At 29.3% G+C, this 19,187-nt stretch overlaps 2 protein-coding genes across 2 annotated transcripts in view; both read left to right on the top strand.

Annotated features, from left to right (window-relative positions):
* The window catches only part of LOC113365822 (protein nubbin-like), a 368,699-nt gene that overhangs the window by 311,865 nt on the left and 37,647 nt on the right, over nucleotides 1–19,187 (top strand). The window lies entirely within an intron of this gene.
* Nucleotides 4,971–8,653, top strand: LOC113368198 (tubulin alpha chain-like). Its single transcript, XM_026609767.1, has 7 exons — nucleotides 4,971–4,976; nucleotides 5,094–5,325; nucleotides 7,010–7,182; nucleotides 7,326–7,567; nucleotides 7,693–8,107; nucleotides 8,185–8,340; nucleotides 8,510–8,653. The coding sequence occupies exons 1-7, from the start codon at nucleotides 4,971–4,973 to the stop codon at nucleotides 8,651–8,653; spliced, it is 1,368 nt and encodes a 455-aa protein (XP_026465552.1).

Here is a 19,187-nt window from a genome sequence, read left to right as displayed (position 1 = left end):
TTCTATTACCACATAATAGTTACTTCATTTCAAATTATACTTACATTTTGTTATAATTCAGATAATTTATAAGATAATTATTTATTGATAAAGTTGCACAACGTATTTTATTTTTTATACTTTTGTGATTATCATAGATCTCGTGGGATATGAAAAATGTACAATAAATAAACATCCTTTGTCCCATTTTCTCGGAAAGTGATTTTCCAGCAACAAAATGGCGGATCAAAAAAACGATTACGCTTTTGCCGTGGTCTCTCCAGAAAGGCGGTTTAATCAAACAGTCCAGTCACATGGAAAACCCAAATGCGAAATGCAATAAATACATTCATATGTGAGCAGCAAGAGCCCGAAGCTCAAAACGAAACATACTATTGAAGTTACATGCTAGTTGTATTCTGATTTTGTGCGTTTCAAAGCAATTATGCATGAGAAATGATGGAACCTCTTCATGTTATGCTAATTAAAATTTTTTAATTAATCATTTTCTATTATTCCTAGGTGACAGATTCATCAAGAACAGATTCTCCGTCACCACCTCGGCCATCACATAATTCCGGCCCGCCTCTGGGAGCTTTGCCGCCCTTGCAAATGTACTTGCAGGCCGCAGCCAGTGGCGGAGCATGCCCCCCAAATCTTAGCGGACTTGGAGCTCAAGAATTAGCGGCTTTACAAGTAATTATTATTTAAAATAACAAATGTTGAATTAATTCTTTTGCAAGTTCAATCTAATTTATTTCTATATTACAGCAAGCATTACAAGCTCATCAAGCAAATTTGCAGCAACAATTGCAGAATTTCGTACTGTTTCATCCGCAACAGCATGGAGGTCATCCAAATTCACCTGGAGGACAAGGGTTGCCTCCTCAAGCTCAAGCTCAATTATTCCTGCACAATCATGTAAGTGAGAATACAGTACACAATTTCCTATATTTACATCCGTGAGTTCAATTTTATTGAAGGAAAATTTATAATATCTTTTTCTTCGTATACATGTCTGCTTTTTCCTTTTATAATAAAATATATTTTCTTTTAGCTTCAACAAGCAGTAGCTCAAGCCGCGCAGCAGTTGCAACAATTACAAAAATCGCAGCAAATGCATTCGAGACAAACAGACTCCCCGCCTATAAGTTCGCCGCCAAATGCCGGCCAGACACAAATTACGCCGCCCAATGTTGCTGCCCATCTGGGAGGTTTACTGACACCATCAACGCCTGGATCTGGTACACTTACACCACAGGTAAATTTCTTATATTGACAGATTAATTTAATTCATTTAATTTATCAAGGACTTGTTTTGTCAAATCCTTTAGAAATGAAGAGTTATTCATGATTTACTTTTCCAGATGGGAAAACATCCTGGTGCGCCCAGGGCGTTAGAACCAAGTCCAGAAGAAACGACAGACTTAGAAGAATTAGAACAATTTGCCAAAACATTCAAACAACGTAGGATAAAACTAGGTATTTATAAAACCATTAAGTTGTTTATTTTCCGAAATGAGTGCGATTATTGACTGTGTATTTCTATTATTCAGGATTTACGCAAGGTGATGTTGGTCTAGCAATGGGTAAATTATATGGTAATGATTTTTCCCAAACGACGATATCACGGTTTGAGGCTTTGAATCTATCATTTAAAAATATGTGCAAACTGAAACCTTTGCTCCAAAAATGGTTAGAAGATGCTGACAACACCATGAACAATCCCTCCAGTATGTCAAATCCTTTGACGACACCCGAAGCAATCGGCAGGCGGCGTAAAAAACGCACTTCGATAGAAACAAGTGTGCGTGTCGCCCTAGAAAAGGCATTTGTGCTTAATCCTAAGCCAACATCAGAAGAAATCGGTACATTGGCCGATGGTCTATGTATGGAAAAAGAAGTCGTCCGCGTTTGGTTTTGTAACCGAAGACAGAAAGAAAAACGTATAAATCCACCTTTACAAGGTGGGCCAGGAAGTCCAAACTCAGGATCTCCTTATTCCACGGGTCTGACATACCCTGGTGGTCCTTTAGCCCTTGTAACATCAGGGCAAGGTTTGAATCCGTATTCGTATCAGCAAGAATGACGGCACGAATACGCGTTTGAGCGTCTCTTAGATTAGTCTTTGTATGTATATATGTAAATATCAATTTAGATAAAAACGTCTTTGCTATTTTGTTTCATGAAGGTCGCAATGTAGTCAATGTTTTTAATCGTATCTATTTATAACAAATTTAGTTATTATTTGTAGATTTGTACATATAGCCCATGTGATATCACAGAAAATTATACTTTAAGGATATTTAACGAAAATATTTTATTTTATAAACGAAATTATATATCATATCTAATTTCTACTGAGACGTTTTCAATTGACTCCAATTAAATATAATATCAGTGATACTGCATAAGCTACAATCATTCACTGATTTTAAATTCTCTATATTTGGGCATTTTAAGTTAGTATTTAAATTTAAATATATTATTAGACGATGTTTTATGCTAAAAGTAAATTTCTGATGATTTATTATACTAACAGAATTTTAGTATTTCTTTTTTGTAAAATTTTGAGTAACAAAATCTTGAGCACAATAAAATTTAGTATGATGAATCAGAAGAAAATAATACTTTTAATATTGTACGACAGAGTCTTCCGAGGTCAATACAGTTCCTAATATTTCGAAACTCTTTGTATATGAGTCTTGTATTTGTAAATTGATAAGTATAGTCATGAAACTATTTATTTCAAATGACCATCAAATATGACCCACATAATAGACAAGAAGAGTTTCGATTTTGTACATAGTTATTACCAAAAATATTAAACATAATTACTAAATGTGATTTTGATAAGATCTATTTTATGTACAATTTTGTGATTATTGCTCTTCAGGGAACAAGTCCGATGAAATTGTTGGAAATTTGTCCATAGCGGTATTTGCTTTGTAAAATATTTTTCTAGCATATTTTTCTTGATATATTTTGATCATATTTTTGCAAAAAAAAATTAATAATAGATATGGACTCATTTCAATCCCAATTTTTTGTCAAGAGGCGGTTATTTTTCCATATGTAATGCAGGGTATAAATATTTAGTAATAAATCATAAAAAAATATGATGGAATCATCCGCCGAAGGACAAAATACGAATAGTAGGAATCACAAATATGTATATAGAATGGTTTAATATAACAACTATTTCTGTATTATATTTCTTTTAGAATTTAGTTTGGAACATTACAGATTATAATATTGTATATAGCAAATAAGTTATATATGTGTATTTATTTGAGAATTCCAAAAATTGTTGAATTATGTTACTCGTGTTTACGGTTCTATTCTACCAGAGGAAAAAAGTAAGAAAAACAACTTTGGATGAAGGAATAAACAAAATCTCAGGAGAAGAATAATATATGGTCATTTAGACGTTTATTCGTTCAACTGAAAAGTTTTTTTAATATTGGTTGTTAATTAATTAATTGTTAAAATTTTTGCAACCGCAGTAATTTTACCACCATTGATTTTCACTAACAGATTTAATTGGAAACTGATATTCACTGTAAATACATAGATTATTTATTCCAGTGAATATTCAAATATACGAATCCACACAAATATTTATATGTATTAATATACATATTTAAACGTGTATATAAATCGCGACATTAATTTTCGAGTAAACATAACATGAACATATCTCCGAAAGTACTTTAGAAATAGACTGTCTAATCTTCCAGGTGATTTCATATAAAATTAGAAATATAATTATATATTTCTAGTAGACTGTTACCTATTTATTGATAATTTAAATTATTTTAATAAATATAGTGGTAAACTAGTATATAAAAACGAATTCAAAAATCAAATAGGTACGAAAGCATATACGCCAAAATAAATATAAACCTTATTAAAAAAAATAAGAATATTGTATATATAATCAAATCTCGAATAATCGTATTCGAAACTTAATTTGATATTCTTTCCCGAAGAATAGTCAAATCTGGCTGACCTGCAAAGAGTCGTCCAGACTTATATTTTGAAATTGTATTCAGATTTATCATGTGTCGTAAATAACTTGTAAAATAGTAAAAGAGATCATATCATTTAATCGTAAATATATAAATATACAAATAAGTCTACGAAACGTAAGTATACAGTATATAGATATAAATGAACAAGTTAAATGTATTTTAAATGAAAATAGCATACGTTGATTAGCTTAGTAATGAATATACAATACCTGATGTTCCTTTTATATTTAAAAGCGTTTTATTAATATGATTATAATAAATAATATCACATAAGATATGTATTATGTATTTCTGAAGCGAATTGTTTGTGTCTAGAATAATAAAATAATCAAAAAATAAAAACTCTTATTATTTCACAGCAAAGCGTATGATTTTAAAATTTTAACACGATTTTATCTTACTTGCACATGTTCTCGATATAAAATTCTTTAATATACGAGTATGAATAAAAAATAAATAAACAGAATATATATCTGCATTTTTTGTAATATCAAGATGAAGAGCGTGATAATAAATATTTTTTCCGCGAAACTTATTTTCCATCAGGCAAAATGTAAAATCACTACTAGATCAAACAAAATGTACGTCAACAAAAATTTTGTTTTTTGGCGAAATTATAGTAACCTTTGGGGTTTTCTAAAATTTTGTTTTTATATTTTTTGAGCAATGATTTAGAGCATAATTTTACTTTGGGGTAAAATTGTTAAAACTTTAAAAAGGGTGGGATTATTTCGGGAAGAAATTTACTAATTCATCATTATTTCTTCGAAATTAATCTATTCTAAATTCCCAATTATTTGGCGATATATTTAAGGTAAGTTTGAAAAATATTAAGGGAAAATTGACTTACCACTTTGCGATGTCTGGTCCTGTTATTCACTTATTAACTTATTCACTTCTAGATCCTGGGAAGGACATTTTCGCTGTTTCTGCAATAAATAAGAAAAATTCGTTAAAATGACAGTAAGTTCACATTTTCATAAATATTCTCACACAAACAAAAGCTTAGCCTAATAATAGCTTAAAATTTTATTAATTTTTATAATTTTTTTTTATAGACATGATTTGTTATTTTTTATATTTCAGCGGGAATGCTTGTCAGTACATGTTGGACAGGGAGGTGTCCAAATTGGAAACGCGTGTTGGGAACTTTATTGTTTGGAACATGGAATTCAGCCCGATGGAAATATGCCCTGCGCCTGTTCACCATATTCCGGAATGGACGAATCTTTTAGCACCTTTTTCAGTGAAACTGGAGCAGGTAAACATGTTCCTCGAGCGGTCATGGTGGACTTGGAACCCACAGTAATAGGTAAAGGAATAATAAAAGAAAATTTAAAATAGAACTGGGAGTATGTTATATTTTGCCTTAAGACGATATGGATGAACTTCCACATATATGTAAATAATCGACTTAATCAAATGTTTTTCCTATACTATATAGACTATAAACCAAGCCGTTTTTCGTCGTGGTAAACAGAAATTTGTAAAATTTTTCGTCCACGTTTCAACCCACAATCTTGGACCGATTTTAAAAATTCAAAAACAGTTCTAAAGGTATTGGTTGAGAACCGCTTACCAACCGGGGTTTGGTAAAGATCAGCCGGTCCGTTTTTTCGTAAGAAAATGTTGAAATTTTTTTGTCAATTCTGATAAAACTTTGTATGACGTTAAATTTCATAGTGTGAAATAAAATACTAAAATATTATAGAACTGCGACATAAGCGTTTGAAATAAAGTTACGACAAAAACTTGATATGAGATGAAAAGAAAAGATAGACTTGTAAAACCACAAAACTTGTGGTTAGCGCCATTCGGTGATTTCACGAGTTTAAATAAATACGTAAAAGGATATTAACTATATGCAAACATAGCTACATCCAGAAGCTTGGGTCTTTACATCATTTTCTGTTTAATATTTTGTACGTACTTTCATTAAAATAGATACAAAATAAATGTAATAATAATAATACTCACATCACAAATGTATGTCGATGATAAAATGCCAAGCTAGAAAAAGCCGACCCAAGCGTATTTCACAATTTGCACGATTTGCCGAAAGTAAACAAAGGATCGATGCATAAGCACACGATGTTGGATGCTCAAGTGCCGAAATGCAACTGAATAGTACAATACATGACCTTGCAAGTGTTGAAAATTCGTAGTTCTTGTTCATATGACGCAAATCTGAAAAAAATAACATGTTTGTAGTTCATACGACTGCGACATTATTCTAAATTAAATATACATTTTTGTCTTCAGATTATTTTGAGGATAAAATCATGTGTATGGTCAGGTGCCAATTTTTGAAAATGCCCCCGCTTCATCACCTTCTAGAATTAAAACCTTGCGACTATTTTTTATTATTTTTTGTATTCTCAAAACAATAATTATATTTTTTTTTGTTTTTATTTTTTACCAGCAATCAGAACCTTACGTCCTATGAGCTGTTGGGCTGAAACTTCTCCTTACTTCGTATTTTTAGATGGTAACCCAATGGTTAATCCATCCATATTTGATGCTTTTTGTTATTAGAATTAATCTAATAGAGCTGACATTTTATTGGTGCAGCAATGCCGGGCAAGGCTATTTTCACTTGGAAACATATTGCTATCTATATTTCCTACTTGTAAAAAAAATATGGTAAAAATATTGTTATCCGTTTTAAGAGCCCGGAATTCGCCCTTAATTTATAGGTTATCACAGTATAATATTTTTAGGTATATTTCGAATATTTAACAGTCTTTGATCATTTGAAATATCAATTGTTATATACTCATTGATAAATTTCTAGTGAAAACCAACAGATTTTTTCAAAATTAACGGTTCGAAATTTTATATGAACACCTATTCTGTTCATTTTTCTATTTTTATTCATTTTTCTATTTTTATTCAATTTTCTATTTTTATTCAATTTTCTATTTTTATTCAATTTTCTATTTTTATTTAATTTTCTATTTCTATTCAATTTACATAATTATATATTATTCATCTAGACGAAGTTCGAACTGGAACGTACAGGCAACTCTTTCATCCTGAACAATTGATCTCTGGGAAGGAAGATGCAGCTAACAATTATGCACGTGGTCATTATACTGTTGGAAAGGAGATGGTTGACCTTGTTCTGGACAGGATAAGGAAACTGGCTGACCAGTGTTGTGGTTTGCAGGTCAATATGATATTAATTAATTCAATCGACTGAAACATGTCTATTGCGGCTGAAACAAGTAAAATAGTTATATTGGTCTAACATTATCATTCAACTTATGATAATATTATAAGTAAATTTATTGTTATTAATGGATTTTTCAGGGATTTCTCATTTTCCATTCCTTCGGAGGAGGCACCGGTTCAGGTTTTGCATCTTTAATGTTGGAACGTCTTTCGTTGGATTATGGTAAAAAATCTAAACTACAATTTCCGATTATTCCATCGCCCTGCATATCGACAGCCGTTGTAGAACCTTATAATGCAATGCTCACTATCCACACAACAATGGAGTTTGCGGATTGTGCATTTATGGCCGATAATGAAGCCCTTTACGACGTCTGCAGGTAAATTCTAACTCTAATCGTAAGTAACAATTTGGAAACTAATAAACTATTTCTTATGCTGAAGACAAACTGAAGTAACAACCTCTTAATTATGATCTACCAATATACTTTTTCTAAATTTTCAGGAGAAACTTGGACATTGAACGACCAACATATACCAATTTAAATCGCCTTCTAGCCCAGGCAGTGTCCGCTATGACAGCATCCTTGAGATTCGACGGTGCAGCAAATGTGGATCTCCTTGAATTCCAGACAAATCTGGTGCCTTATCCCCGAATTCATTTTCCACTATCCACATACGCCCCTATTATATCAGCAGAAAAAGCCTATCACGAAACTTTAAGCACATATGAAATAACAAGTGCTTGTTTTGAACCTGCAAATCAGTTGGTAAAATGCGATCCCAGGCACGGAAAATATATGGCTTGCTGTTTGCTATTTCGAGGAGATGTGGTACCGAAAGATGTAAACGCTACAATTTGCGCGATTAAATCTAAAAGAAGTATTCAGTTTGTTGATTGGTGCCCGACTGGTTTTAAGGTAAAATGTTATATTCTTATCTCGAAGCTAATATATGAAAATTATTTCTAATCAAACCTTTGCTTGTTTGTTTGCAGATTGGAATGAATTATCAACCACCTACTGTTGTTCCTGGTGGTGATTTGGCACGTGTTCAACGTGCAGTATGCATGATGTCTAATACAACCGCGGTAGCAGAAGCTTGGGCACGATTAGATCACCAATTTGATCTTATGTACTGTAAAAGAGCATTTGTAAGTAACAAAAAATAAATGTACAGCAATGAACATATATATATACGCATAAATTTTGTATTATTAATTTAACATTGTTCAAGAGCAAGTTCTATTTTTCAAAAATAAATCGTTATTTATGAAATATTATATGTACACACTTGTTAAAATAAAATATCCATTTTTCTAGGTACACTGGTATGTAGGTGAAGGAATGGAAGAAGGAGAATTTTCCGAGGCTAGAACAGATCTTGCTGGTCTCGAAAGAGATTATGAAGAAGTCGGTACTGGTTGTGAACCTGATTGTGGCGCAGAATGCGTAGATGAATACTAAGAATGAAAAGAAAATAAAAGAGAAAATTGAAAGAAATATAGTTATATAGAAATGAAGATTTTTTATCTTTGTATATAGCTATATTTAAAATTTAAATAAAATTTTAATTCATGGGAATCTTTTTCTTCTTTACTCAATAAAAAAATAAATCTATAATACTTTAAATGAACGGTGTTTTTATGATAATAGTAATTATTAATTTTAATTAAAAATTAATTAAGTTATTTAAAAGTCTGTGTTGATTCATAAAAATCGAATAAAGATTTCTAAAAAGTTACTTGTTTTCTATTTTTTATATTTCATGGTTTTTTGTGTAATTAGTTTTAGCTATAATTAAATTTCATAAAAAGTTTGATTTGTTTATATATATATATTATATATTTATTTATTTTATAAATTTTAAACTATGAATTGATATCCTATCCTAACACAAGATGTACACTCTTAGAACAAACTAAACTCATTTTAAATAAATATATATTTTAATTAGTAGAGTAAATAGTTAATCTTTATGAAGGAGAGCATGGCATTTCCCCAGATCTTGGCAGATCATCATCAGAACTGTCGCTATGAGAGGTACTGTGAACGTTCTGCTTTATAAATTAATTTATTAAATTAAAATAATTATATATTAGATATATTTCAAGTATATGCAGTTGTAATGATGTGTTTAAAAAATATATCTAATTTTGTATTACATACATTGATATGGGTCAAGAACATCCAAAGCATTTGCCCATCAATGGTATCCCTTCCAACTGTATGATCATATGAATATCGCCTATCTTTATTCTGTCGCACAACAGTTTTCATTTCTTCCATCGGATTTGGCTATTTTTTATACATTAAAAAATATCATAATATAAAATGTAACTTATAGTAATTATTACCTCTTCTTTAGAAGGAACCCAAATTTTTACATCATTATCTAGACCACTTGTTGCTAAAATTGGTATATGAGGATGAGGTTCCATACAATTAACCTGAGAAATTACCAGAATATAACAAAATTTAAATCATGATTAGGCCATATTTCTATATAAATTTGTATAAATACCACTCCACTTTCATCAGCTCTAAACCATTGCACAATTGACTCAGTCTTTTTTTCCCAAATATAACAATAACCTAAGAAAATTAATATGGTTCATAAAAAGTATAAAATAATTTGTGTTTGTATTAAAATTATTTTAGTAAATACATAACAAAAAAGTTCTTTAAAATAATTTTTAAACACTAAATGAATTGGCAATTATAAATTAAAATAATATAATTTAAAATTTGGGAAATAATAAATGAGCCGCCCAGTGCACACATTGATTAACTCCATAAAACAAAAAGTTGAGAAACGCGATGATTTAATGTATATTGTTTTTTAAAATTTCCCTGATAATATGAATTCAAATATAAATGTAGAAGCGTCGATGCACGGCCAGAACAGATACAGCGTTACTGAAACGATTTACATTATAGAGAGTATGGAGTTAATCGAAATGGCTTCTGAAATAAATTACTTATTATTCAACGGCCAAAAAAAAATTGCCATTTAACGGTGCTAATCTTTATTATTCCGGAAAGTTATTATAAATACTAAAAGTTATGATTATACCAAGTTCTTTCCCACTAATATCTCAGTTTTTTCAAAAAGTGAAGTTAGTCAATGTGTGCACTGAGCGGCTCAAATATTTATCCATGCATTTTTACCAATAATATTGAGAATACTAAATGAAATAAATATCATTTATAGAATAAATGTTGATATTAACTTACTACAATCAGAACCGCTAACTATATACTCTGAATGAGGCCCAAAAAAGTTGCAACTTTTTATTGTAGCTTGATTTTTGTGTCCAGTATAACAACCTATATAATCACGTTCAGTTTCCTTAGAAGAACTACTAATATTTTGTTTTGTTGTTGGATCGTTACTAAATAGGTATAGATTATCATCAGTATAAGATGCTAATATTTCACGCCCATTGTAATTATAGATGACTGCAGTAGTATAAATTGCATTTCGATCAGGTTTCTATAAGAAGTGAAATAAAAGTATATATTTAATTTAATTCAATTTTAATAAGTAAATATTTAATTTCATACCTTATCAAGACGTTTAGTTTCAGAAGCTGGTTTAAATTTAGCTTGAGCAACACGTGTATTGCGAGTATCATAAATTCTAACATAGTGATCATTACTGCCTAAAACAAATTCATGTCCTAACATTGGGTGGCAGTTTATTGAGTATAACGATACCTTCTCAGAACCATTTTTTACTTTTGCTATTCTAGATTAAAAAAACAAAAGTGTAAACAATGGTTATCCAGGAATTCAAACTAAACATTTGAAGTAAGCAACTGTAGAATATTTCAAAACAAGTTTGAATATAGTTACAAATATTATCAATTATAATGAAGCTTCTCATAATTTTATATTCTTTCTACTTACTTGTTTGGCACGGGATCTCTAATATCGGTAGATATTACAACACCATCATCTCCAGCACTAAGTATAATATGTGGTTGATCTGATACTAAAGATATCTTATTCACCATTCCACGATGCTGACACAAATGACGAGAAGAGACTAATTCACCAGCTGGTGACAATATTGATAGACGAACCTGAGAAAATTAATATTTTCCATTTTAATAAAAATCAGCCAGGTATCAATATCTTCGATTAAACTATATATAAAGTGAAATAAACTAAGTTTTAAATTAGTAAAACAACTTAATTCACAGATTAGATTATGTAAATGATAAAACTATTTGTTAAATGGCATAAATAAAAATTGAGAATTATTAAATAAACAACTGGTATGTGTAGGAAATGGTAAATAATAAAAACAGCACCTGTCCATCTCTAGCACTGGAGGCTATATGAATATCACCCGCAAAAGGCAAAAATTTAGATTGAAAGACATTACTTCGGTGTCCACTTTTGAAAGACGTAACCTTTCGGCCTATAGTCCAATCCCAGATGTGTATAAACAAATCATCTGAACCAGATGCCAATAAACTACCTGTATAACAATATATTCATACGTACTACTTATATTACATTAATTCCTCAAAGAAGTGTTTTAATAAAAATTACCAGATTTATTAAATCCAAGGCTGTTGACACAACTTTCATGAGCCTCTAATTTATACATTAATTCCAAACGTTGAACAGCATGAAGAGAGCTGTAATACCTGTGATAAAATATATAATAAAAACAATAAGAATAGAATCAATTTATAAGTTGCTACATAAAGTCAGACTTGCCTGTCTTGAAATTGTTTATAACCCCATGATCTTTTAGGCTTTTGGTTCTGAGAAGGTACTAAACCATAAGGCCGGTTTAAAATTTCTGGAACAGCTTGCCAATTATGCCTGTAATTATAAACGTATTTACTACTACTAAATAATTATACAGAGCAAGCAATTTGCACCAATATTTCAATTCACAGTTGGATTAAAAACAAATTTAACTCAGGTAACACTCACTTAGGTTTTGGCTTCAATAACACCAATGGTACAACATTGTCATTTTCTCGTTGATATTTTAGTTCACGATGAACATCAAAATCACTACTGTCATCGCTACTATCTTCACTATCAAAATATGAATCCATTATATTATCTTCCTCAAGGGTACTATCGTCATCAACGGCTGTAGCACTGTTAGCATCTTCATGATCATCTACCATACAGTCATTAGTTGTTGTTGATTCCAAATTATTACAATCTTCGTCAGAATCCATATCTATCATAGAACGTTTTCGATAATTTCTTCTTTTCAATTGCGGTGAATTTTTAGGAAAAGAAACATCTGAAGGAAACAAACTATTTGCTGGACTCTTTTTGTTAGGAGATGATATTGCATCTTGAAATTCTTTATTATTATTAAAACTTTCTGAAACATCGGCTGTTGGAACAGCATCACCACTGCTTACACTTAATTTATCTACAAATCCACTATCTTCTTTAACCATCGAAAACTTGTCATCTGAAAAATCAAATACATTTTGTCATTTAAAAAGCTTTCCTAAAATTTACTGATAATAGAGGAAACTTAGTCTTGCTTTTGCTATTAATAAACTACGTAATATAAGAAATGTAATAGAGTTGGTTATATATTTTCATACTTAATGAGGTAGGTTCACTGGGAGATTCATCCAAATTGATATGCTCTTCACAATCAGAATAGCTATCATTTTTAAGTATTTTACTAGCCCTTTCGGGAATTTCAGGAGATCTAGCTCGAACTGAATTGTCACAACTTGAATCATTGTTAATTTCTGTATTTTCTTCACTATCAACAGATTCCTGCATGTCTGACAGATGACTAGTTATAATGAATTTTCAAAATATTGAACAATATACTTTACAGTAATTCTCAGCTCCCCGACAAATCAAAAAATAAATACAGTTAATTTTATTGCGAATATAGATTGAATGACGTTCATTGCGATTATCACATCTAGAAATGTCAAAATCATAAATAGTCAAAAGTGACTAAGGTCATGTATGTTTTTTTTAGTAAATCAAAAACATGTGCTGTTTTGTTACTATACTATAAAATGAACATTGATATACAATGATCATATTAACATATTTTAAAACTAATTCAATTAGTGAATTCTATCTATAGAATTTACACTTTACGGCGTCATACACTCAACGTCACATTTTGAAATTCGCGCCTCAGCTGGTCAAACTGTTTCGGCAATTTGAATTGACTGAAACGAACTTCACTAGCGTTACTAGTGGTAAAATGTGAAATCAATGGCGTCCATGTTAATCCTTTTCGTGGGTTCTGTTCAAAACTTTGCCAGTACATTTGAATGCATTTAGTAGCCTAAATAACGGTTTATATATTTTGTGTAGAACTTCGAACAAGGAATCCAAAAGAGGTAATAACAAACCAAAAAATTGTTAAGAATTATTATATATTGTCAACGTTTTGAAACTATGCACGTTATATCTTCAGAACATCTGTCAAGAACATGATCATGATTTATACTTTTTTATTTATGAACATGATCTTGATTAGAAGATAAATAAATAAAACTAATAATATTTTATATGTAAGTGATATGATATGCATTTATATAAACGTAGATATTACAATACACTTTAAATTAAAATAAAAATTATTAGATGTAAGGACATATAAATATATCGTATTGAATGAACTTGGGTACATATAAAAATTGGTTATAAACTTCAAATTCATTCTTTATGAATTTTTTAATATTTATAAAAAGTAATTTTTTTTAAGTACTCAAAGTTGTAGAAAAATATGAAAATTAATTTACAAAATAACTTTATATTGTTATCTTTCATGCGATTGTATGTCCTAAAAGCGCGTCCCATATAATTCCAAACTTTAATAAATTTTTATATTTGAACCACTTTTTATAGAACTATAATATTTTAGAATGCTTGTTTATATCATGAAATCTATACCCGCGTTAAAAAAAACGGCCTGGATAATCTTAACCAAAAAAATTTCGGCACGATCGCTGACTGATATCTTTCAAACAGTTTTTAAATTTAAAATATCGATTCAAGAATTTTTGGGCAGATAATTTTGCATTATTCTGCTAATTGTAAAAAAACGACTCGGCCGATCTTTTCGTAAAACTAATCAACGCAATACATACATACACACACACTTACTTTTTCTAATTTAGGTCTCAAAGGATTAAGAATAACTTAAAATGTCAAAGGATTCAGTAAACATAACATCAGCAAGTACGATTTCTGTTCATAACGAAGTTTTTCTTTGGGAAGGTAAAAATACGAAATATTATAACTAAGATCAGACTTTGATATAATAATAGTCTCCAAATTTATTTTATGTTAATAGATACTTTAATAAATTGCAAACTTTTATAGATAAAACAAGACAAAAAACGACTAACATTCGAAGAGAAGAATTTGAATTATGTCTCAATATAGTTTCAAAACTATTCTGGAGTCAAAAGCTGAAACATGTGATGAAGCTGAAACAATTCCCAAGTTATTAATAATATTAATAGCACTTTTAAGTAAGTAATCTTTTCCAAGTACCATAATTACAATTTCAATTATATTGTGTTCATCTTTATTTTTGAATATTGTTGATAACATTAAATTAAACCTTGTGACAAGGTATCATCTTATACAATTTTTATATGTTTATCATTTTATATATCAGTAGCAATTATTTTAGAGATTATGCACCAGTAGCCTTTTTTCAGTTCTGTACAAGAATTCAATTAGAACGCACGTGGCAATAAGTGTTTAATTGTAATATAAATTAGCAATTTATACTTTTGAAAAGTACACGTAGCAGTGAAGAAGTGTTTTTAAGTTTTTTATAATAGAAAAAATATTTATTATAGATGCTAGTTCATAGTTTATACTTGTACAAATCTTGCTAAAAAAATCAATTTTTAACAATGAAGCGATATTGTTCACTCATAATTTCTGGGGTGGGTGTTTTATTATTTATTTTAGGACTAGTTTTAATTTTTGCTGTGATTCCTCCAATTATTGATGATAAAATAGAAGAGGTAATTAATTAATTAAATGAAAATAATATTTAATATTTGGTTTTACAGATTAATATTACAGTTTATATTTGTGTATGTATGAAAATATTGACTTGGTTTGAGATATATTTATGTATTAGGGTAAAGATTTATCAGATGTTTTTTTAAGTATAATAGAACCCCGTTAAGACGATTTTTTAGAGACTGGATTAAAAACTCGTCTTAGGCGAGACAGCGTTTCAGAGTACAGAAATCGTCTTAACAGGGTTCTTCTGTATGTTATTTGACGAAACTGTTCATCATTCCATTATTCAGATGTATTATAAAAAAGGTTGAAGGTGAGAAGTTGTTTCACGAATTTATTCTTACCTATCACAATGATAAAAAAAGTTATGTTATTAACAGAAAATAATACTTATTGGAAATTAAATATTTATATAATTTAATGGAGTGAGATGTTATTTCTTAGTTTGTGTTAAAAAAATTTGGATGCGAGATTATTACATACTGATATGTGGAAAAAAGCTGTTTAGCTTGTATCGTATTGTTCATTATCATTATATTAAAGACGATATAATTATTATGTAAATCCAATATAAGTCAAATTAAGATGTCGCAGTTCCGATTAAATTTTATTATGATCAAGTAGTGCAATGTACAATATTAATCAATAATTGAATCAATCTAAAATTACGTAAAGCCAAATATTTCTCTATCATAAAAAACACCAAGATAATCCTCAAATATAATGTAATCTCATTTATCGCGTTATCACCGTTAATACGCAATATCAAAAAAGTTGTTTATTTTTTGTTCACTGTTCTGAATATCACATCATTACATTTAATCAAAGATAAAAGTTTCAGCAATGACGTCCAATATCTGATGAGATATTATAGATACTCTAATCTCCAAATGTTACTGCAATAATATTATGAAACCGAAATTTTTCTTAAAATTTTTTTTCTTAAAAAACGTAGATAGTGGGTTCCACACTTTAATAATTTTTTAATTAAACCACTTTTTGAAGGCCTAAAATTTTTTAGGATGATCATTAGGACCAGCAATCTTACCGCTATGCATTTCAAATTGTGAAATATTTCTTTAGCAATTACGAATTACGAAGAAATGGTCTGGCAGATTTTCACCAAAAATTAATTAGCACAATTTCCAAGTGATACTTTTTGTTTGTATCAAGATTTGTTCAGGAATTTTGCCACATATTTTTCCCAATTTTGGTTTCAAACGATTCAGAATGACTTTGAACATCGAGAAAACATAAAGTTAGCAAATTAAATTTTTTGTATAAACAAAAACTTCTTTCAAAAATTAATAAAAACATATTTATATGTATTTCTCATCATCATTTTGCAATTGTCCAATTCTTGGAAGATGCAAAACCAAAAATTTTCTAATTTGAACAGATCTTCATAATAGGTGATATGCTAATATATTTTGTTATATTTGAAGGAAATTATATTGAAGAATGGCACAGAACAATTCGAACGTTTTTTGACAGTACCCCAGCCTCTGCATTACAAGATATATTTCTTCCATATAAAAAATCCTGATGATGTGCATGCTGGCGCAAAACCAATAGTGGAAGAAAAAGGACCTTATGTTTATAGGTATTTATAAAAAAATAATTAATAAATAAAAACAATTCTTGAAGAATTATTTACTTTTATTGTGTGTAGCATGCGAAATGAGAAGAAGGATGTCAGAATTCATTCCGACGATGAAGAAATTGAGTTTAGAGTAAAATTAAATATTCAATTTGATTCGTTGGCTTCAGCACCCTTGACAGAAGATGACGAGATAGAAGTTTTATATGTTCCTATGAATGTGAGTTTATCTAAAATTTATAAAATTTATTCAAAAAGTTGTCATTTTATCCAATTATTTTATTTTTCAGGCAGCATTCATGGTTGCTGAAGAGCTAGGCCAAGGAGGAGTTATGTCAAGTGCCTATAACAAGGTTTTCAATAATCCTAAGACCATGTTTATTAAGACAACAGTCAAGGAATACTTATTTGAAGGAGTCAAGTTTTGTGTCGATCGATCAGCAATACCTAGCATCGTCTGTTCCCTGGTGGAGAAACAAGGATCTCAGACAATTCGGAAAAGTACCACGGACAGAGGACTACTTTTCTCTTTCTTTAACCATGTTAGTAATATAATATATATATAATATATATATATATATAATATAATATATATATAATAATATATATATATATAACCTGAAAAAAACTATTTATTCAGACATCCACCCAATTTAAAAAAATCGGTTAGACTTAAAAAATGATGGTATTCATACCTCAGTATTATTGTATGTAGTTCATAAACTCAGAAAATATTTGTATTTTGCGATTATAGTTTTATACTCAAAGTTTAATTATTTTTTAATTATTTAAATGTATGAGTCAAATAATAGCACGAATCGTCTCCAATATTTATTAAGTATTTTTAAACCTAACTGTTTCTTTCTCTAAATAATTGGATAGATTCCTGTATTGTTTCTATATTTTATTATATATCCTTCACCATCTGAAATAATAAATGCATATACATATTTAAATATTCATTATGGAAATTTATAATTAAATACATACATGTTTTATTAGTTAAACAATTATTTTTATAATATTTAGAAAAATACGTCCGATGATGGATTGTGGAACATATACAGTGGCAAAAAGGATATTTTAGATGTCGGTCAACTTACTTCTTGGAACAATGAGACATATATGAAACTTTGGAAAGATGGTAATTCAACATGCAATAAAGTTCAAGGCACCGACAGTACCATGTACAGACCTTATCGACATGGCAAAGAGCCGGACGATTTCATGTGGGTGTTTAATTCGGATATTTGCAGGTGAAAATCATTAAATTAAATATAAAAATATTTTTTGGAATGGATGCTCTCTCTAACCAAGTCGCAACCCGACGGTTGAATTATTTCTATTTGATAGAGATAATATATATTTCATTATTTAGCATTAGTAAACCATGGCGTATTTCCAAAAATGTGCAAATTTCTTGTAGAGATATTTCATTATTTCTTATAATATATTTATATTGACTACTTATTTATTTTATTTCTTTTCTCAATACATCAGTAATATAATTAATGTATAACTACGTATAATACAATTACATTCTTTGCACCTCATTACTTATAACATATTTATATTAATTTCTTATTGTTGTACTTTATTATTTCTTATAACATATTTCAATTATCATTGTATCAGGGTTTCGAAACCTAATATAACTCAATAAAGCCCCGTATTAATTTACTTCAATATCTTGGAAAATTCGTGCATGATGATCAGATAAATTTGATATCGATTATTAATTTATCATTTTTTGCAGGGCCGTATCAGTGCATTATAAAGAAAAGCGCGAATTCAATGGTATAGAAACATTCAGATACGAGGCCAACGATGCGTTCATGGTGAAACCTGAAAAATGTTATTGCCTCGGTAAAACAACAGGTAAATAAGGGACAATTTAATACTTTTGTATATAAGAAGGCACTAAATTTTTTTGATTATTCTAAATTTATCAACCCAAGGTTTGGCCTATCTCTACAACAAGTAATCATTTACGTTTTAATACATTTATAATATTTTATAGGTATAACAGATCCAGATACTGGTTGCTTGTATGGAGGTGCATTAGAACTCTACACATGCCAAAGTAAGTTTACAATTTTAAATATTTTTAAATTTAAAAATTGTAATTTTGTGTTAAAATTATGGCTACTAATAGTTACCTAACATCATAAATAATTTTTGTTCTATATAGAGCATATCATATTTTAACATTTTAGCATATCTATACGCATACGTTTTGTATTAAAATTAATTTACTATTAATTATTCATGATGCTAGGAATACAATTATATCCATAAATTAACAAAAATATTACAATGATGATTTTCAAACTTCTTCTTACTTAAATAAGTTTTAATTACATTATTAAAAAACAGGTTTTTACG

Source organism: Ctenocephalides felis, unplaced genomic scaffold (genome assembly GCF_003426905.1).
Source record: "Ctenocephalides felis isolate EL2017-DRISC unplaced genomic scaffold, ASM342690v1 CF-g0.4_SCAFFOLD_01170, whole genome shotgun sequence".
NCBI lineage: Eukaryota > Metazoa > Arthropoda > Insecta > Siphonaptera > Pulicidae > Ctenocephalides > Ctenocephalides felis.
This window is presented reverse-complemented; position numbering and strand designations above follow the sequence as displayed.

Bases quoted from the DNA above. Each gene is read 5' to 3' on its own strand.
- LOC113368198 (XM_026609767.1), top strand. The intron at 5,326-7,009 runs GTAAAGGAATAA...TTATTCATCTAG, and splicing joins CTTGGAACCCACAGTAATAG to ACGAAGTTCGAACTGGAACG. The intron at 8,341-8,509 runs GTAAGTAACAAA...CCATTTTTCTAG, and splicing joins TGTACTGTAAAAGAGCATTT to GTACACTGGTATGTAGGTGA.